Here is a 22,182-nt window from a genome sequence, read left to right on the forward strand (position 1 = left end):
AATTTTAAGATTTTTAATTACTATATTGATAGGCAAAGCATATTCGTATGTCACTTTGCATGACAGATTTGCTTTTTGTTGCCAGTTCTACTTCTACTGCTTCTGATTCTGTTACTGATTGTCATAAAAATATCACACAATAGGAACAGGCAGGTCAGTCCAGAGTGGAGTTGTTAGCCCACTGAATCTTCATTCTTTTCTTTAAAGCCACTGCTACGCACCAGTACAATCTGGCACCTGTGTCCACCCCCATCCAGGTAGAAACGTGCAACTGAAACATATTAGGAGCTACCTGGAAAGGAAGTATTTGCATTTTCTTCTTTTGTTGCTGATTAGAAAGGACAGCATGTCAAAAGCGGAAAGAAGCTGTCCCAAACAGCTGTTTAAGAATTGTTCTGCTAAACACCCCCTTGCATTTAGTGCAATAAAGGAATACAAGTCTGAAGGGTAGCTATTTCTGTTGTGGTTTGGGTTTCTTTTGTATTAAGCATACATATGGTGAAGTATTCTATTTGCATCTGAAATAGTGCAAAAAAGGAAAGTTCAGCACTGTCAGCTAACAAAGACACCATATAAATAAAATGTTCAACTAAAATGATTTACTAGCCCCATTAACTGGTTTTGCTTAGGAATAGAAGTGGTGTGTAATAGCGCCAAATTGTATAATGTTAGTAAATTCCATGATTTGCTACACAGTGCAGTCTGGTCCCCTCGGCTCCACCCAGCTGCTTTCTGAAGCACAGTAGAAACATTTCTATTTAAGAAACAGTACTGACAATGGACCTACTGTACACACTAGCACACATCCATGTAGGTAGTAAGTATTACGGAGACAGCAGAAGACAGCATGAAATTATACTGTAATGACAAAAGCCCTAGCATAGCATTCACAAAACCAGTAATACTAATAAGGCACTCTCATGTAGCTGGATTTCTGCTTTGTGATTTATTTTATAGGAAGTACAGTGCTCTAAAGGATAACTTACACTGCTCATAATAGCCAGTTTGTCTCTGAATGCCAATGCAACTTAACAAGACTATTAACTAGCACTTTAAAAAAAAATCAGTGCTCAATGCTCCCCCTCACGGGCTGGCCACCAGATGTGTGGTGTAAGCAATCCCCAGCAAACATATTCCAAACCCAGGTAGAATCAGGAAACCCTCAATGTCCAGACTTTGCCTTGTAACTCTTCCTTTCTCTGCCCCCTCAAGATAAATTCTCTCTTTGTGCCACAAATTTCTACATGCATACAGGCTGAACAAACAGAAGCAAGAAGCTTGAGAAATGAGAAGTTGTCTTACCCTGGTCTCGTGGAGAAATTTTTCAGCTGCAGAAGGCAGGTGGTGAGTGTGCTTTCTGAGATGCAGTCGGGATGCTTACATTTTCTGACAGAGGGAAATGAATGCCCATTATCAGCCCTGATCTCTTTTAACAGGCTATGCTCAAGAAATGGGTTTACAAAGTGCGGTGGCTATGTTGCCCTCCCTCTCTTTCCCTTTTGTGCATTTACTCTCATGCACAGGTGGCTTAGAATGCCCAATGAATTAAATGCTCTGCTTGGAGATTATTAAGGAGAGCTGGAATGGAGATTTAACTCTTTCTACCATATTGGAAACCATCAGTTTTTTATCCAGGATAGGGAAGAGAAATAGCAGCCATAGAAGTGCTGTCCTTTGGGGACAAGTTTGACAGTTCACGTTCATGCCGATTTTCCAGCATTTGTAAAATTCCTACTATGACTAGCTTTTAAGAAAGATCTTTAACTAGCTGTTTAATCTTTTCCTTATTCTATACCAGAGAGGTTTCAGCTCCGTAAAAAAGAATGTCTTGTTTTCTATACAGTGAATGCCTAAATGTAGTGCATAACATATATTTGCAATGATACGCAATTCTCAAATTAAATATGTGAGTGAAGCGATGTATGTATGTATGTATTTTGCAATGCACCTGCTAGGGAACTAATGAGAGGTACTTCTTTTTAACTGACTTTTGTGAAGTGTTTGCATTTCATGTCCACTAGGTCTCCAACAAAAGGCAAAGGCTTTTAGATAAGTTGGGAAAGGCTAGAAAATACCTGCAGAGCCATCTACTTACTACAGCTCCTGTAGACCTGCTAAGAAGATAACTACTGTCAGCAAGATAGATACACATTTGGCACCACGGGCTAAAAGGGCCAAGAATTAATATTGCCCAGCCACGCTGATAGAACTGTTATTCATTAGTACAGCTTAGCTTATTTTTGTGCAAAGGAATTTGTCGCTCTGATGTGTTTCAGTATTTCTCTCCTACCCTGTTTCTTTCCTTCTCTAGGGACCAGGAGGGGCTGCCTGCTCCAAACTTCAGTTAAAAGCAAGGCGGTGACCAGTACACTTTGCTGGCAGCATTTCCTTGTATGCACACAGTAGAAGTCTAAAAATAAGCCGGGCTGGATGCAGAACCACAGACAGGCCCATAATGACGCCTCTACTAGCAAAGCTGATGGGGAATAGATTTGATAATGCTGTTTGGCACTTTCACAGAAAATGTGGCTTCTTCAAAGTGCCTCATAAGCGTTAATGACTGGATGCTTACATGTGCCTGGAATAGGTTCTTAGCTCCATTTTACAGAGAAGGCAAGGTCACACAGGCTAAGTACAGACAGTCAAAAAGCACAAGGCAGAATTGATTCAATCTTTGCAAGTTAGTCTAAACTGCATCCACTGAATTGATAAGCAAGAGAACAAACATTCACTTTCGAATCCAGAAATACAGCCACAGGCCTACAGTGGCTCAGGCCAGGTGCTGAGGGGCGCTCAAGCACACCTCCCTGCTGGGCTGGAACAGACAGATTGGGTCAAGCCTAGCTTGCCCACCCTGCAAAGGGCGGTTGTGGGGGTGGGGGGCTTGCAAGGGAGAAACAAAGCATCATGGGATGCTGGATGACTGAGTTAACTTGAATCTGGAAAGGATCTGGGACAGAAGGTCAATAAATTGATTTAACCTAAATCAAGTCAGTCTGATACTACATCCATCCAAGTTGATCTTAAACCAGTTATGGCCATGCTGAAAGCAGTTTATATGCACTGAACTACTGTTGTGTTACAGATTTGAACTGGTTTTTGATCACTTGTACTGGTTCTGTCCCTAGCCACAGGGAATCATTGTCACAACTAGATTAGCAGATATCAAGACTTAGGGGGCAGGCATTATGCTCAGCTTGACTGATTATCTGAAGAATACTGAACATAGACTTTCACACTGTGATTTCTGCCGTAAGTCGGCTTTGGTTAGAGCTAGAACATCTCCTTCAGAGAGAGACAGTTGGTCTCTATTAGAGACTAAATTGATGGAGGCTCTACCGCATCCCTAGGTGAGTTGGCCTAGTGGTAAATTACTTTCTCTGATAAAAGTTTGCACCTTCTTCCCATCTGAACTTGTCTACTTCCACCCTACAGCCACTTGATCATCTTTTGCTTATTTCAACTGGATGAAAGGTCCCTTTACCTCAGAAATCTCCTTTGGCATGCAAGTATCTATAGAATATGACCAAACTACTTCCTATTCTTTTCCTGAAAAACTAAGTAGGCTGACTTTTCTAGGTCTCTTTCTAGGCAGCCTTCCCAGACCTTAAATTGTTCTTGTACTTAATCTATGATTTTAAGGGTTTTCAAAATGACAGATGGACAGCTAGGGCAGAAGTAGAACTTCTGAAGCATTCATAGCAAAGAAAGTGCACTCTTGCTCATCATCATCCTTCCTTATTTGTTATCCCTCGGTTTCATTTTTCACAAATTGTAGGCTTCAGTCCTGCAATCTCTTCCACCTCCTGAAGGGTGAGGGGAGCTGTTGACTTTTGTGGTGTTTGCTGCCTAAGAACCAACCTCTATAAGCTCTTCAGGGCAAAGAGGGCTTGCCTTGGTTTGACGAGTGCCAGTACACTTCCGTTTACTAAATCATTATATTAATGACATCGATACAGGAATTCCTGGGTCCCAGTGTGATGCTCAGACCTCTAGCTCTTATTTGACTTGCTCTTGGATTTGTAGTGGGCAGCGTGCCAGCAAAATGAGCACAAACATTTACTTAAATTAACCAGGAATACAGGCCATGTTATTACCTCAGGCATGCATTTTTGAACTATAACAATTAAGTTCCATTAAAAGATCCTCCCACAGCCTGAAAATATCTAGGAAACAGGAACTGGTTCAGGAATGCTGATGATTATTTTAAAAAAATGAGTGGGGGAGGGGGTAGATAATAACTGGAAAAGGGCTCACAAGGGCCTTTTCTTATTCTTTATTAAAAGAATGAACAGGGAAGCAGATAATAGGAAAAGAGCTCCCTTATGTGCTTTGTTGAAAGGGGATAGATTTAAGCATGTGCCTAAGAGTGTTGTTAAATCATGGCATTGGCTCCCAACGAGACACGAGTTGAACTCTATTAAAAAGGTTCCCAATGCAAAATGAATCCAGTCCTTCAACACTATTACTGTCTACTCTGAATTGAAGGGGTCAACTCCTTGGCACTGCCCTTTGCATCCTCACTTGATGTGTGTTCATATTGCAGTTCATCAACAAGGTTTATTAGGAGGCTTAATTGGTTTGGGTTAGCAGGCATTTAAGCCAGTCCAAAGTAGTTGAGAATGCAATCAATGAAAACATCTGAACTCATTAAAAATGTGGACACAGCATAACTTTTGTAGATTGCTAATTACCTGCTTTCTTTAGCAAGTAGAATTAATTGCCTAAGAGGTGGCCTGAAGAAGCACGAAAAGAAAAATAAGAGCAGAATTACACTGACCAGACTACAAAAAAGCAGATAACAATATATGAAAGCTTAATTTCCTGTTAAAAGGCTATAGCATAAGAGCCACTTCTGCTGCTTTGCCTAATACTTAGGTGGGACCCCAACATATTTTTAACTTTATCACATTTTAATATAATTTTTAGATAAATTCTGAGTACTTAGAATTCTAAACCTTTTCACTATTGCATAAGATTGGATGTCACAGGTTTCTATGCACTAAAAGGTGATTTCTGAAGAGATGGGCCCTTCAAGAGCAAAAATTTAATGGGGTCTTTTTCACACCTTGCCTTCTCTTGCCCTGATCTGGGTTTAATGATGTCCTCAAGTTCAGTTCAGGCTCTTGTACAGGAGAATAGTATCTCGTGAACCCAATTCATTGAGTTGCATCAGGTGCTTTCAAGACCAAACTGAAAACAATGTGAAGAAGGTTCACCTTGTGGTAGGGTGGCCATCATAGAGGACAATCCGGTTGTCCTCTGTCCTCCTTTGATACAAAAACAGATGTCTTCATGTCCTCTATTTTTCTCTTGAAGAGAAATATAGAGGACATAAAGGTGTTGGGTTTCATATGAATAAAGGACAGAGTAGGAGAAAACTGGAATGTCTTCTGTGATGGCCACACTACCTTGTGGACACAACATAATGGACACCAGGAATGGAACAGGGACATTAAATGTCCTCTCCATATCCCCTGTTCCAGATTACCTGCTTGTTGGTAATAGGACCTGCAAACCTATTTTCACATCTCTTATTTCCCATCCTCTTTGCGTGCGAGCAATCTGGTGTTAGCTATTATCCCATGCATCTCCAGAGGCGCTCTGGGTGTCGGGTGGGATGTATGGGGGCACAGACTGTCAGCTCTGCCAGTTAACTACAACACGTTTTTGAAGTACTGACAAAAATCTTCAACTAGCTGGTAGTGTTGAGGTGATGTAGTTGCCATGATGATCCAGGAGATGTATGAGAGGGAAGAATTCTTTTGAGTGATATCTTTTATTGGACCAACTTTATGGCTGTTATGGACACAAACTTTTGGGTATCACAGTACCCTTCCTCAGGCCTTTCAGTTCCTGATAGGTTTTCATCAGGAAGCTGTGGGTGTTTAGTACTTTTCAAAACAAATCAGTGCTAGGCCCTGATCTGGTGTGGAGAACAGGACAGACAGTTTACTCTTATAGGTGGGAATCGGTTTGTGATCAGGATCCAAAGGAGCACCAAAATTATTCCCATAGGCAATTTAAAATGCTGCCGTACAGTCATGAGAACCTGAGTCTTCTGACTCCCAGTGCCATGCTCTAACCATTTGCCTGTGTTGCTGTCCCATTGGCTTTGGCTTTGGGGAGCACTGGGGGAGGAGAGGGGGGGGAATGATCTGTTCTGCAACCTACAGGAGTAGGGGGAGGGAGAGGAAAGTCTTTTGGGTTCCTGTAGATGGTTTCTGTGGGTTTGGAGAGCTGTGTGGTTTAAATAATGAGCTATTTTACTTAAGGTGTCATTGAGTAATGGCTCAGAGAACAAACAGATTCCAACATGGGCTGGTTTAGTTGAAATGTGATTAAAGAGCTGAGGCTCCAACGGCAGACTGTAATGCCAATGCTAATTTCATGTAACACATTAAATTAACGAGGACAGTGGCTCCTCAGAACCCTGGCAAATTGGAAATTGCTTGATGCAGAAGCGATGCAATGATAACACAGTTAATTTTGCCCAGGGAGATGATGATAAAATAAATGGCTTTTAGAGTAGCTGTCATTTAAAGTGAAACATCTGCCTGTAAGAGTCAAACACCATCCTCACTGATGCACATTCATGCCAGTGGGTGACTGCAATGAGTTTGCATCAGTGGAAGCCATGGCAGTGTTCTTCCCTGTGACATTATATATGGAAAATACAGGCAGCAAGAGTGAGAGTCAAGAGGCTACTTCACCAGGGAAATGTCCATTTCCAAAATGTGTTGGTAAAACACACACACACACACACACACACACTAGCAGATATATTCTGTAGTCTTCCAGAAGAAAAGTGAGGAAAAGGGAAAATAATGGTGGGGAGAAGAGATTAAATGGGGTAAAAACCCAGTCAACTTTTTTGAGATTCTCAGAAGTTGGGAGCTGCCTCTGTTTAAAATTTTGGGCAAAGCTTGCACTTGAATATTTGCCATGCCTTCAAATCTCTTTCTTTGCCTCCTTGACTCTTAACACTTATGGTCAGGAAACTTTATTTATGAAACTCTGTTTGGGTTATAAATGTTTTAGCAGCTGCTTTCCCCTTTATATTCTTATGAGAAGCATTGGATAAATACTTTATAAAGATAGGGATGTGGAGTGAGTGTGTTTCAGAGAGACCTCTCTAGTTATTATTGCAAAGCTTTCCTTCATTATTCATTACTTCATGACAATGCCTGATGGTGTGTTTTCGTCTCCTCAGCTTGTTTGCTTCCCCATGCAGAGTGCTGATAAATTGCAATTACTAAACCTTTACCAATTTATAGCTGAGGCTGCATAATAGCAAAAAGAGAGCAGAGTCAACAGAAAAAAGAGGGATTCTTGCCTGCAGCTTAACATTCAATAAAATATAGATGCTCTGTGGTCTTTGGGGCTAGTACAGCTTTAAACTGCCTTCAGAGCTAATTGGTGTCTTGGCTTTACTATGCATGCAGCATAAGTAGGGCAGAAGCTCTTCATTACACCAGTATTAATCCAGGCCAATATTGTTTGACTTCTCAGTTGTGTTGGATTTATACTAGCAGAAAAAGAGAATATGTCCCGAAGTGTTTTGCCTGGGAGACCTATAAGAAGGGGTCAAAGCAATGGGTAGCCTATAATGCAAGTGCAACCTTCTCTTCACAGCTCTCTTGCCCAAGAGACTGGTTCCCATGTATCCCTCCTTCTGCAGAAAAGCAAATAACCCCATAATCTTAGAGAATCACAGTTCATACTTCAGAAAACATACAGAATAGCCCTGCCACAGAATTTTTATCTAGACATTTGAGGAGAAGTGGAAATTATTTCCTAATACAAAAATATCACCCGTATAAAATGTCTAGTGACCAAGTAGGAGGGTAGGAGAACTGGATTTAAGGACTGTCAAACATTCACTTGCAACAACTGCAAATTATTGGAATGTCATGATACATTCCAATACATTCTCTCAATGATACATTGAGAGAGTCCAGAGGAGAGCCACGTGCATGATCAGAGGTCAGGAAAACAGATCTTACGATGACAGGCTGAGAGCCATGGGACTCTTTAGCCTGGAAAAGCGCAGGCTCAGGGGTGATCTGATGGCCACCTATAAGTTTATCGGGGTGACCACCAGGATCTGGGGGAACGTCTGTTCACCAGAGCGCCCCATGGGATGACGAGGTCGAACGGTCACAAACTCCTGCAAGACCGTTTCAGGCTGGACATAAGGAAGAATTTCTTTACTGTCCAAGCCCCCAAAGTCTGGAAGAGTCTGCCAGCAGAGGTGGTTCAAGGACCTACATTGAACACCTTCAAGAGTAAATTGGATGCTTATCTTGGTGGGATCCTATGACTCCAGCTTTGGGCAGGGGGCTGGACTCGATGATCTCCCGAGGTCCCTTCCAGCCCTAATGTCTATGAAATCTATGAAATTAAAGTTAGTATGTGTTAGGAGATAACCCTCTCATGAAAGGGAACAACTTTGCAATGCCACAAGGGCATTTAACATGGACTGAACTACTTGAATGTACATCTGCTTGGATTTTAACTGCACTTAGTAAGTATTAAGTTGAATGTGTGACACTGCCCATAGTGCCTGGAAGAGGAAGGGGCAATCTACTGCTAAATGCCAGCTGGTACATGGTGCATAGCTACTGCTGACTGGGGAGGCAGGGCTGGAAGAAAGAAGGACAAATCCTACTTCCACAAAGGGAATTCTCAGTCTTTGATTTGGACTGGACATGGGGGTTCATATGAGACCTGCATGCAGAGGGCTTGACATTAAACAATGCAATTCATCTCCATCTTCCTCCAGATATGACTGCAGAGTACTGTGGCTTGAGCACACATTTAGATGTGGCATTCCTCACAATTCCATTGTTTGAGTACTTTAGGGTTAGGCTGTGACACATTGAGCATTGCTAACTCAAGTGATGGTCCTGATGGTCATGGTCCTACTGGAGTCGATGCGACTCTTGCACTGGCTTTAAAAGGAGTTGGAATGGGTCCCAAAGCTTGTCAGTATGAAGGCCTGACCACCAACCAGAGCTATAACCAAAACTACACTAAAGGTTAATTACTGAGACTTGAAAAGCCTTTGAATCTCAATGCAGACTTCCTTTCTGGAACCTGAATCAAAAATGGAAATTTTGAGCCGATTTGAATCCAATATTAGTGGCGACTGCCATAATACAGTATAGACTAGTGTGCATATGTGAGTGTGTTTTATGTGCCCACATGTGTGGCCTCTGCAGACATGGCCTAGACAACTGCTAGAATGAAGAGAAATCAGCTGATTCTGCTTGCTCTCAAGTCCCCGCAAATGCAGAATTTAAGTGGGTTGACGTGAAATGCTGTTTAGCATTCATAATGATATGTCGTAATTAATCAAACCCCTCTAGCTGTGACTGATAGAAAAGTTCTATTTGATAGCTTAAATATATTAGTTGGAAGAAAGATGCCATAATCAGAAGCTCAGGCCTGGCCAAGAGATAAGATCTTTGATCACAATAATTTAATTGGTACAGAAAGAGGAGAGGGGAGATTTGTGTGTGTGTGTATGGATATATATGTATATATGATAATGGTTAGGGCCTGCTGAGAGTGGCCCACAGATAGTAGAGAAGAGGCTCCTACGTGACTTCACAGCACTTAAAAAAAACCATAGTGATAGGAACCTGAAAACAGACTTGTCCCAGGACAACTCTGCACCTGGCAGGGAAGAGCATTACAGGATGGAATCTGGCCCCTATGTTTAAAGGAAAACTCCTGAAGGCTAGTAAAAATGTGCTCAAGGCACAGGATTTAATTACAAAGCACCACTAACAAATACCAAAAGAGCCTCTTAGAAGCAGCACGGTCTTCTAGCACCATTGTCCAGGGTGTTAGGACATCTGGCTTCTGTACCAGCCTTGCTATTGGCTTTATAGGTAACGTGGGTCATATTGCATCACCATTCCCTTCCATGTTTTCATGCTGCCTCCCCACAGAGGGGCTTAGCAACTTAATAGGCTCCTCCTGCATTCAGATAACTCCACAAACTGGGGCCTTAAGGCAAACACCCATTCCTGGGAGATGCACAAGAACATTCAGAGAGCTGATAGCACTGCTCTCAGCAAAGAGACTAAGGCATAAATATACTGTGGAGAGCAATCTGCTCTCTTCTGCCTTAGGGATGTAGGGGATCATTCTCACTGCTATTGCTACTGACTTGTACCTGTCATAAGTGAGCGGAGAATCAGTCTCCTGGTCTCTCCAGAATTAGGTCAATCCAAACAAGGTCAATTTGGGCACTCGTGCCTTTTCTAGATTTGACCAGATGCCTTTGTTATTCATGAATGCCTTTGGGGCAGCTCTCTTTTCCTTATATTGTCTTTAAAAGTGGCAAACTGCAAGTGCCAGAGAACAAGGACAAGAAGGTATATCAACCCTGCAAATGGTGAGAAGGGAGCAAATTTGCTAAAGAGAAGCTCTCAGCTAACTGACACAGATTGCTCAGAGCAGAAGCGGCAACTAAAAGAAGAGATGTCAACACAAAAGCTGACATGGGAAGTCTATACGGCAGGTTGGTCTAGTCAGTCAGAAACAATAAAGAACAAAACTTTCTGAGGATATCATACAGTAAAATTCTTACCAGTCTATGATTCCTGAAGAAAAATCAGTATTCTCATCCAGGCTATTTCTTTTAGTTTGCAAGGGTAGCCAGCATGAGTCTAAAAATATAATTTCATGCTTGGAAAGAAACCGTACTATGGCTTTCAATGGCAATCAGGAGAAATAATTACTCATCAGTGTCCCCAGTGTTAAAAACAGATTAAACGTTCTTGACCTTGAAAGGGGCAGAAACACAAACTCACCCCACCTGCACTCTCAGGGTAGAACAAACAGTTATGTAAAAAGTCTAAGGTTACGGTTCCATGTTTGCTGGTTGATTGAGTGGGCAGGGAAGGAAGTTTTATTTGAGATTACTGGTCTTCAGAGAACAGGGTAATATATCTGAAAAAAGGATGGATTTTTTTCAGTTCCCTTTTAATAGAAATCAAAGTAGGGATGCAGCCCTTGTTTCCCAGCATTGCTTTAAACTTTGTTGACAACAGCAGTTTTTACTCTCCTCCATAATTATGTTGGGACATTTCATGGAGTCAGTAGTACTAGAGATGGAAAAGGCCTTGTAAACAGGTTCCCTGGAGGTTTGGTTAAACCAGGGCAAAATGAATGTAAACAGCTGCTGTTCTGGACACAGTGCAACATTGTCCAGTGCACTCGTATCTGTAGACTGCATGTGTAATGTCCCAAGATTGGACTTTGCACCACCTTGGCACGTGTCTAAATGATAATGCAACATGACAGAGGGAGGGGAATGACAACCAGAATGGTACTTCCATCCTAGAGGCATAATTAGGAATTTTTGTCCCCTTGGTGGCAGTGATGGTGAGGTCCTCATCATCACTGGCTGCCATACTTGCACCCCCCTCTAAGATGGTGCTTGGGGTTGGCATCCTGATCACCTATGCCTAGTTATGCTACTGTTTCACCCTGTAGCCAGTGCCGTGTTCTCTGCAATATGGTATCTACTCACTCTAGGGTTACTCCATAGTGGTGGGACTTTCCAGTATTTTCTCCATGGAACATAGCATAAAGCAATACTATGATAGTGCTGCTAACACCTGCTGGATATCAGGAATTTCGTGAATGTCTTCTTGGTTTCTTGGGTCTTGTCTTACAGTTGGTGAGCTCCTTGGAGCAGGGACTGCTATTTGATATATGTTTGCACAGCACCGAGGGCAAGTTGGCTCTTGCTTTGCTCTAGGCAACACCACAGTAGCAGTTCTGAATAAGAATAATGATCTCAAATATAGGCCTGTCTATCCAGGCCCTCTCCCTGACCTTCCTGTGGGTCAGTGAGTTACAGCCCCTTTTAAGCCATTCCTTTTAAAGCAGCCCTTTCTCTGTAGCCTCTAACCAGTTTTCTGTATAAAGCAGTGATTGTCAACCTTTTTTCATTTGCGGATCCCTAAAAAAAGTTTCAAATGGAGGTGTGGAGCCCTTTGGAAATCTCTTACTGACAAACTTGTGTTAAAAATAAAAATAAGAACAACAATAACAATAATACAATTTGTGAACGTTTCAGTCTTAGATCACAGAATCATAGAAAATCAGGGTTGTAAGGGACCTTAGGAGGTCATTTAGTCCAACCCCCTGCTCAAAGCAGGATCATCCCCAACCATATCTGCATCACTTCTGGAGGGAGCTTATTGCACAGTTTGAACACCCTGACTGTGAAGAAGTTTTCCCTGGTGTTAAGCCTTAAATGGTCTTCCTGGAATTTGTGGCCATTACTCCTGGTTTTCCCTAAGGGTGCCCTGGTGAACAGTTGTTTGCCCAGCCCTTGATGTAGTCCCCTGATACAGCGGTAAGCTGCTACCGAGTCCCCTCTCAGCCTTCTCTTTTTTAGGCTGAAGAGGCCCAAGTCCCTCAGCCTTTCCTTGTATGGCTTGCCATGCAAGTCTCTGATCATACGGGTGGCTCTTCCGTGGATTCTCACAAGCTTTCCCACGTCCTCGTTGAAGTGCGGCGCCTAGAACTGGATGCAGTACTCCAGCTGCGGTCTCACCAGTGCTGAGTGAAGTGGAAGAATCACTTGCTTCATAGGTGATGCACGGGGAGGGGGCACAAGAGGGCACGTATCCTCCCCCCAAGATTGGCCACCACCGGCTTCTGTGGGAGTTCACCGCCCCCCCCCCCCGGCTCCCCCACCACCGACACAGCTGCCAGTGGCTGTGGGTGGTCCCTACTTGCTGCCTCCCCCCAACCCACCACAGGACACTGCCAGGGGTGGCTGCGGGTGGTCCCCTTTCACTGTTCGCTGCCATGGTGCCTCCCTAGTCGTGGGAGGCACCAGTTGTTCATGACTTTCTTGCTTTTGCTTGAGATGTATCGGTTGATGCATGCCAGAGTATTGTTTGCCCTGCTGGCTACAGCATCACACTGATGGCTCATGTTCATACTATGGTCTGTTATTAACCCTAGGTCCCTTTCAGTCATGGTGATAGTCAGTATGGTGCCACCGAGCCTGTAAGTATGTTGGAGATTGTTCATCCCTAGCTGGAGCACTTGATACTTTTCATTGTTAAACTTCATCTGCTTCCAATCTGCCCAACTTGCCAACTGTATCTGTAGCCTATCTTCAAGTGTGAGCACACTTCCCCATACTTTGGTGTTGTCCGTGAACTTGGCCAGTGAGCTCTTTATCCCCACATCCAAATTATTGATAAAGATGTTAAAAAGCACTGGACCAAGCACTGACCCCCTGAGGGACACCACTGGCCACTTCTCACCAAGACAACACAGATCTGTTCATCAGGACTCTCTGGGTCCTGCCCTGCAACCCGCTTCCTACCCACCTGACTGTCGAGCAGTTAAGCCTTCAATCCTCCAATTTTCCCATGAGAACATCATGGGATACCAGATCCTGAGTGACTGGTGCCTCCTGAGTCTTGGGGGGCACCTGCAGAAGCCGCCGATTGGCGGTGACCCTGTCAGGGGCAGCATCAGTGTCGGCCCTTCGGGGGGCACGTGCACCCCCTACCAGTCACCTATGTACCAGATCAGAGACCTTTGGGAAGTCTAGGTATACTATGTTGATCTCTCCTCTCTTATCCAGGTGGCAAGTTCCCTGGTCATAGAAGAGGATGAGATTGGTAAGACAAGACCTGCCCACAATGAAGCTATGCTGGCTGTCGTTCAGTATACTACCTTCTTTAGCTGTTAGACAGGACCTTGAGTTGCAGTCTGCTCCAAATGGATTGCATATCCACTCATTCTCATTGCCCATTTCGGGGAAGTACTGGCAAAACAGATTTGAGCACCAGCAAACGTTCTGCAATTTTGCTTTTCTCATCACTGAGAAAAGCTTTTCTCATCGTGTCAACCCACTTTCAGCCGAAAAGCTGTCAAGGGTTTCAAATCTGTCAAAGCTGTTTTCTCTTACTCGAGAAACCCAGAGTTGAAACTTCTTGATAAAAGCCATGAGGTACAGTCCCCTGCATGCACAGGCAATGAGTCAGCCAGGGATCCCCCACAGATAAACATGTCAAACCCTCACTCAGCCACACAGTTACACAAAATTAGATGTGCTGCGAAGATGAAAAGTTGGGGCACAGATTGAGTTAGTAGATGTCCCTATACCCCCCAGACTTTAGTTGGTGGCCTCCCATCAGTTTTGTAGGACCTAACCTTTCACTAAAAATATGCGCAGTTCTTATTGTTCCAAGTGAAGCTTTCCATGAGCACCCCAGGATGCTGCCAGTTTTCCCAGTCGAAATTCCATCCAAACTGGTATGCTCTGCCTCTGTCTCGCATGCACACGCACGTGCCTATTCCAGTTTATAAACTGATATCTCCAGGTGAGCAGAAGGGCCACAGGGCTGTAGTATCACCAGGTCCCATATGAAGCAGCAGGAGGTGGGTCTGCCTGGCCATGCTCTGCCTGCTCTGGGCACTGGGCTGCTTGCTGTTGGTGCTCAGGTGGCCTCTGGCCTTGCCGGGGAGCTGGAGCAGCAACAGCACCAGCAGCACTTCCCCTTTAGGTGAGGCCACCATCTCTACAGCCAACCCTAGATTTCAACCCTAGACCCTGGGTTGAAAACTACTGGTATAAAGCTTTTGCGGTCTGCTGTGTATTAGTACCAAGATCCCATAGGATTCAATAGAAAAAGGGGAGATTTCATGGGTGCGTCTACACAACACCCTACATCACCAGAGCAACGCGCTATGTCTCTGTACGACACACTACAGTGACGGAGCAATCATGTGAGTCTACATGTGACTGGCAGCAACTTCGCCATAGCGGCACGCTCTGCCATTTTAGTGCTCTGCTATAGCAAAGTAGCGGCTAAAATTAACCTGCACCACATGGACGGCACAGTACAGGCAGTTACTGTGCCGTGCTTTAGTACTATCAAAAAGAAGTACTAAAGCACAGCATGGTAACATTGCCATAGAGCGATGTGTAGACACAGCCCATGTGTTTCTTGTGGGATAGCCTACCATACAATGCTACCTAAAAATCAAGTGCCTTGCCAGTCATGGGCCAGTCCTAATGACTCAGCGCAACCTCCCTATTTGGCTCTCAGTGCATGGGAACTCTTGATATATCCAGTTAATGGTAAATCTCAACAAACAAACACATCAGTCAGCAGTGTAATTATTCACAAACTTTGCACAGTCATTTACAGTTTGTTCTGACAGAAGGAAATACAGTTAGCCAGAATTAATTTTCAGGTTATCCAGAGAAAATAGATGCTTATTAAGAGAAGGTTGCATTTTAATAAATGCGCCCATAATAATTTAAAAGAATACTGAATATTGCAGCTTCCACTTCTTAGTCTGCTTCCTGTATGTAGATTGTTTGGTCAGTTTTGCTAGAACATTTATTCTCTCTGCTACTGAATCATTTGCTTTTGCTGTACAAAGTACCAAATCCATACTGTAACATAAAATTCACAGAGTATACATAAAAGACACCTGGGACATATTTGGATCTCACAACACTTCATGAACTTTTAACCATTTCCCTTATTCTCACAGCTGATGAACAAAAATAATAGCAGAGCCATTAGGCAAAACCAAGTAAATTAATGAACACTACAGCCTGAATCCTCTCGTTTAATTCTTGTTTTTAGTTTCTTAAGTTCAGTGTCATCTTTATCAATTAGGAGCCCATAAGCTGTGGTTTTCCAGGCTCCTGCATAATGGTGCCTTTCTAAATGATGCTGCGCAATCCGATGAAAAGCTTTGGCTAAAGTTTCCCTTCCAGGGCCATTTGTGATGCTGCGCAAGGCCAGGGACTGTCCCAACTGCAATGCCTCAATGTACTGTTGAACTGCTGCTTCCTCCTCTGAAGTTAACAAGAGCAGGTGCCCCTTTGAGCAGTGGTCCTCAACTCGAGTTTTTAGGCTATTAGACTCATGTTTCTGGATTACTTGGTCCATGTCCTGCAAGGCTTTGCCATATTCCTTCAGTTGCATCAGACATGCTGCACGCTGCCGAAGATACCTTGGATGACTGCTGCTTGTCAAAATAGCCAGGGAGTAGTAACCCAGAGCCTTCTCATAGTGCTGGGTCTTCATCAGTGCATTTCCTTCTTGGGCTGAAGCCTATGGACAGAGAAAACTGGCAAGTATGTCTTTAAAAATGAACTAGAGAAATAACAGCAAAGCAACTGTTTGTAGAAGGAAAAAGAAAAGTTATCATGAACCAGCTGATATACTGTGCAGTCTAATAAAAGGCAGGGTAAAGGGGTTGTACAGGTGTAAGGGAATGAAAAGGCTGATCTGCAGGATCCCTGTCACTGGTGCTAAGGCACAAGACAGGAAGACGCCAACTCCTAACTCCCCAGTTACACTTTTAGATTTGCATGTTGCAAATCTCCTTAATGTACAAATTACAGAGCTATGGAAACATCACCGCACCACATGTGCCTACAGAGTTGCTTTGGAGGTTGTTGCCGCATGGAAGTGAACAAACGTGTTTTTCAAGAGCTGTTTGGATTGTGCCTTTTCATCCATTCTCCAGTGGCTTGCATAAAACAAATTAAGAATTTTCCTTCCTGGATGTGTAACTCTTAATTAAATGCTCATGGTGTCCCCAGTTCTATCAGCTCATTTAAAAAAGAAAAATATTTAGCTGGCAACAGGACAATAACTGATGCAAAACCTGTCAAATATTTCTCAAGTTGCCATGATGAGAACACAAAGGTGGAACTGCTTGTAAATATTTGCATGTGTTGGTAGCAGAGATGGGTCTCCACTGAAAATAAAGATTCAGAGAGTCTTCAGACTGCAGGAAAAATTAGCCATGTGCTGGCTTTGCTAATTATTAATCTGGAATGCAAGTGAGTTACCAGACCTTGTCAAAAAGGAAAACAACAACAACACCATAATTTAGAAGGCTGAAAAGCCACATAATTTGTTAGGGTTAGAAAGGTCAACAAGGACAACTCCATTAGAACTATGTGCCTCTAATGGATTTCTTATTATTGCTCTTTACTGCTAATAAATGAAGTGGTGCTTTCACATGCTGTAGCAGAGTGAATACTTAAGTTATAAACAAGACCGTCTCCAACCATCTCCATCTCTGGCACGACCAAATTACACAAGCAGAAGCTATAAATTCTGGGTAACTGTTTTTACTAGCGCCATCCTTTGGAGTTGCATATCACCTCCTTTAGCCGGAGCAGTTAGTGAAAACCAAAGGTCTTGTTGGTCACTGCAGTTAAGAAGAGAAATCGGTGGAGTTAGGAATTGATGTAGTTCTGCTGATTTACAAGAATGTACAAAATCTTGCTTTCCTAAATACAAACGACCAGAGATCATTTCTCCACTCACGGCATCAACCAAACTTGTCAGTTGGCCCCCGTGACCCAAAAGCCAACAACCTTGGCTTCTTCCAGGCCCATGCACTAGTAGTTCAGACTTTCTTCTCAGCCTATTTTGGGGTGGGGTCTTTTGCCCACACACACATACATCTTTCCTATACAGCTCACACTGTTTAATGATGTAAGCATTTTCTTTTATTGCTTGGGGTAAATCCCAGTGCTGGTGAAAGGCTGTAGATCAATAGCTGATGGAGAATGGTGTTTGATACATCCACAGTACAATATAAAACAAACAAGATTCCCTCACATCAAATGTTGTCCAAGAAAGGCTCTGTTCTAGATTAGGAAGATAATTTGTTTTTGGCATATACCCAAAGGGAGATTCAACTTTATAATGGGCCTACTGGGAGGCTTTTATAAGCCTGAAGCAGTGTATAAACTTCTCGCTGTTTACCCTCGGTGTCTGGCTTTTTTTTTCTGAGGACACTGTCAGTTGGGATGGTGGTTTTCAGTTGCAGGGACCTCACTTAACAAGGAACTGGGCTGAGACCCATCATCTCATGTCTCACAGATTGCAGAATGGGCATTACAGTGACTAGCTTTCCACTGAACCGGAGCACAGCAAGTTGTTACTTAATGAAGCCAACTATAAGGGTGAAATAGGTCAGCTGGAGACATCATATCCAAAATACTTCCTTTCAGCAATATGAAACGTATCAACTGCTAACAGTCTAGGAGCAATCCAAGCCCAATCACTGAGAGATTAGGAACGTGGACTTCTCTATATGCTCCTCCTCACCAACTCTGAGATCCAGCTCCAACATCTAGAGATGTATGACTCTGGGTGAGGTCAGCTGCTATGCGTCAGTAGGGTACTATGGACTTCAGCAGGTCTGGGTCTCAAAAACGTAAAGCAGCTTATTTGCAAATATGTCAAACCTGTTTGTCTAAAGATTTGAAGGCCACCCAATGTAATTTGTGCGCACAGATATTTTTCAAAGCAACTACCCAATAATGTTGATTTTTCTTAGCTGTCAACTTTTTGACAGGCAAATAGAGAGAGAACAGGGAAAGTGTTATTCGGAAGCATCTGAACACAAGAGCATTCCTGGTATCGCAAGCTTACCTTGTCCAAAAATGGAATATACCATGGAATACATTATTATGCTTGTGCATTTCAAAGAGACATCTTCAGCTGTCTAAATACAAGCCTTTCCTTCACAGCAGAGCAAATCTGCACATTTTTGGTGACTGTCTCAGACACCTCCAGTCCCCACTAACTAGTCTTTTGTTGAACTCCATCTTATAGAAATGAGGGTAACTTTCAATCCCAATACCAGGGCATAGCAGCAGTGCTTCTTAAACGGAAGTGCTTCTTCAACTCATTCAGATGGAAAGTAGGTACCCTGACACAGCCAGATGTAAACCAGCCAAGGTACAGGAAATTACAGATTGCTCCCTTCAACCAAAGTCACAAGGGGTGCCTGTGAGAACTAAATTATATAGTCCTAGTTCCACTAGGACTGGAGTAAATGTGGTGATTGTGATATTGCAAGCTGCTTTAAAGGGATTGCACAGGACCTATTTCAATGTACAGTATAGAGACACTAATTAGCAGCCCAGTTGCACATCTGCTTCTGAACAAAGACATGCAAATAAAAGACCTGCAGGAAGAAGCTGTATGAAATCAATGTGGAAAGCCAGCCAGCAGCTTTATACTTGGAGAACACCTCTCTTTCCTGATCACCAGCCCAAGCTTGATTGTGTTTAAATGTTTGAAAATTAGGATGACAGCAGACTGTGAGCAGATGAGACCTGGTTCTCCAACTTCACATGAAGGGCTTTGGTGAGATTCTCAAGGCAGTTTGGGGGAATTTGTCATATTTTCCCTGCAATTCAGTGAAAGGTCTGTGTCTAAATTATCTAGATCAGTGGTCTCCAACCTTTTTAAGCACAAGCTCACTCTTTGAATTAATGTGCAATCCAGGATCTACCTGAGCCACGCGCCCTCTGCCCGCCCGACAGCGGGACACACATGGCGTCACGCCTCTCCTGGGGCAGCTGCAGTGGAGCTTGGGGCTCAGAGACCAGCATGCAGCAGCAGTTGCCTTTGCCCTGTGCACAGATCTGGGGGGCATGTGCGACCTGGGCCTCCGCTGGGGTGCGCACTGTGGCAGGAGATCCCCCGCACCACTGGATGAGCCGCCCGAGCTCCAATTGTCCCATCACCCAGCCCGGCCGGGGCCCCACTTGCCCCTGCCCCTGCCTCTGCCCTACTCCCTCCCTCACCACGGGGGCCTCGATCTGCCTCATAAACTGACCTGCTGGGTGGGGGGGGTATGCGTGTGCGCATGCACACATGTGCTCAGCCCCCACAGACTGAGATCAATTGTCAGAGGCTCCACGATCGACCAGTCTGTCGCGATCTACTGGTTGCTGACTACTGATCTAGATGCTTTGAAAAGTACAATCTTCATTTTTTCCAGACAACTGGCACTGCTCTTTTAGCCAGCTCTCAGTAATAGTAACATGTGGACGATCAGCTTGCTGTATCCCTATAAGGACCAAACTGAGACGGGTGGGATTGCACCGCTCACACCAGGGATGATTTGGGCTCTGAAACAGTTTCTTCAAAGATGCAGTTGGGCATGTCACCTGACTGCCAAATCAGAAGCTGCATTTTTGGATACGTGAACTGGTGCTGAGGAATGACACTTTAACCTCTGACTCAGAAAGTACATGGTTAAAGCTGAATTGGTTACAGACAAACTACCTTCCCCTGGGCTTCTGGAATCAAATACATCTTTTGGATTGCTAGGCCCAAAATGACCTTCCAGCCATTTGTGGGTTCCATAGTATAAGGATTGCTTTGGAGAGCAAATATCTTTCAGAGTAGGACACATTCATTACTTGTAATTACTTTGCTTATTAATTGAAAAAAACCTCTTGCATATATCCCTGAGATGGCCTTCCTCTAGTTTTTTCCATTCAGATAGTCAGCTGTAAATTTAGGTTTAATTTTCAGTCCAGGTACCAGGATAATGACGGCACATTTCTATATCACCTTTCATCTACAAACACTTCAAAAACAAGGTGATAGCAGTGTTTTGCATTTAGTGGCTCGAGCAGATGCTGAGAGCTGTGCTGGCTGATCTCTATTTCCAGCTCTGTTGCTGGCTGCCTGGGGTAAGTCACTGAACTGAGTCTCAGTTTTCCAGTTTGTGAATTGGAGGTGAAAAGAAAGCCACCCTCATCAGCAGTTGCATTTGGATTGCTCAATTAATCTTTGCAAAAGACTCTGAGGTCCTTTTTTCCTTATTTTTAGTGCAAAAGGTATCCGGTTGTCCAGCTTCTGTGATTGTATCAAGAGTTGTCTTTCACACACACATATGCCCTTAAATAAACTTGTAAGCCAAACAAAGATTTACAGGTAAGCCTCCCCCACCCCCCAGTCTGAAATGAAAAAAAAATGTTTGCTGCCTCCTTTCTACTGAAAGTAATGAGTGGAGCTACCTTGATAACAACTTCCCCCAAATCCCTGAAAATCAAAGCAGGGCTCACACTACAGCTTTCATTGTGGTTCTGAATTTAAAACACTGCAGCATTCATGGGGAGTTTACATCACAGGCTAATCTCTCATGAAATAATCAAAGCTAGGAAACCTTTTGCAGATAAGACAAGTGCTCTCCGAAGAGACCTCAAAGTGTCTGCAGTCGAAATGTGCACAATGCCTGAGATTAGAAAAAAATTAAAGAGGCTTTTATTTTTAATGCTCCTATTGAGTCCCCCCGCCACACTTTTTTTTTAAAGCAGCCCAGGCACTCAATCTCTGATATGCGGGAGAAATGTTTCATATTAAATCAGCCCTCAGTACGTAGTTTTTGTCCTGGCCCTTTTTCCAAAGCTGCTAACAAAAGATGGACACATGCTCCCCCTCCTGCTTTAGAGGATTCCACTAATCTGTTGCCCCAATGAGTTTCCAAAATGTTAGTGTAGTTTCAGCACTATTATACATATTTCTTATCAACAAGAAAAGAAAAGAAAAGGTAAGAAAATAAAAGAAAGGAAAGAGAAAAGGAACCCTGTGTTTCAAAACAGTGCCGAGCCTCCTATACAGTGTGATGTGGCTGCTCTGAAATTCAGCTGGAAACCTTGTCTTCATTTATAGAACTGTACCTTTATCTCCTCTATGGAGTCAATGTTTGCAAATTGGCTCTAAAATCTAACTGTTCTGCCATTTGAGTGAACTTTCTACATTATCCAGAGAAGAGGGGCTCTTTTCACTGTAATGGAGTATGTCTAGGGACTGGTAAATTAATACTTGTTTACTTATGTCCTCCCGCTGTCTCTCTCAAATACATACCAAAGTACTCCTCCAAAATTGCATTTAGCATATCAGCACGCTGTTCATTTGCTTTATAATATGGGACGAAGCATAACAATATAGCTTCCCACCAGGGCATGCACAATCCACAAATTGAATAAAAGGAAGCAAACTGATTCTCAGAAAACACAGTTTCTAGGCAATCAAAACTGCAGATGCTTGAGTGAATGTTTAAAACTGCTCATCATCAAGCTGACCTTGTTCTGGTTTATCACTGGAGCTACTCTTGAGCCGAGCAAAATTTTTCAGGTGAAACTTATTTACAGTGGAAAATGCATATTTGGGTGAACTGACGGAATTTGTGAATTTGTGTCCAACTTACAAACCTGTTTGGACTGAATTTTATTTTTCAAAGTAAAGTCAAATCATTGCAAATTAGCATTTTCAGCATTGAAAAATCTCAATGCTTTGTTTCAAAAGAATGTTTCAGCATTAGCAGTTTTCCTACATT

At 43.2% G+C, this 22,182-nt stretch overlaps 2 protein-coding genes and 1 long non-coding RNA gene across 3 annotated transcripts in view; 1 reads left to right on the forward strand and 2 right to left on the reverse strand.

Annotated features, from left to right (window-relative positions):
• The window catches only part of MMEL1 (membrane metalloendopeptidase like 1), an 82,415-nt gene extending 80,961 nt beyond the window's left edge, over nucleotides 1–1,454 (reverse strand). Inside the window, exon 1 of the mRNA XM_090023770.1 lies at nucleotides 1,303–1,454. The gene's annotated coding sequence lies outside the window, so the exon portion shown is untranslated. The remainder of the gene's footprint in view (nucleotides 1–1,302) is intronic.
• Nucleotides 1,167–22,182, forward strand: part of LOC149854667 (uncharacterized) — a 58,949-nt gene continuing 37,933 nt past the window's right edge. Inside the window, exon 1 of the long non-coding RNA XR_016438671.1 lies at nucleotides 1,167–1,344. This is a non-coding gene — a long non-coding RNA (uncharacterized LOC149854667). The remainder of the gene's footprint in view (nucleotides 1,345–22,182) is intronic.
• Nucleotides 15,188–22,182, reverse strand: part of TTC34 (tetratricopeptide repeat domain 34) — a 53,116-nt gene continuing 46,121 nt past the window's right edge. Inside the window, exon 7 of the mRNA XM_090023771.1 lies at nucleotides 15,188–16,127. Coding sequence (XP_089879897.1) covers nucleotides 15,606–16,127 — 522 coding nt within the window. The 3' untranslated portion in view covers nucleotides 15,188–15,605. The remainder of the gene's footprint in view (nucleotides 16,128–22,182) is intronic.

This window comes from Crocodylus siamensis, chromosome 12 (genome assembly GCF_052110815.1).
Source record: "Crocodylus siamensis isolate JL-2025a chromosome 12, ASM5211081v1, whole genome shotgun sequence".
NCBI lineage: Eukaryota > Metazoa > Chordata > Crocodylia > Crocodylidae > Crocodylus > Crocodylus siamensis.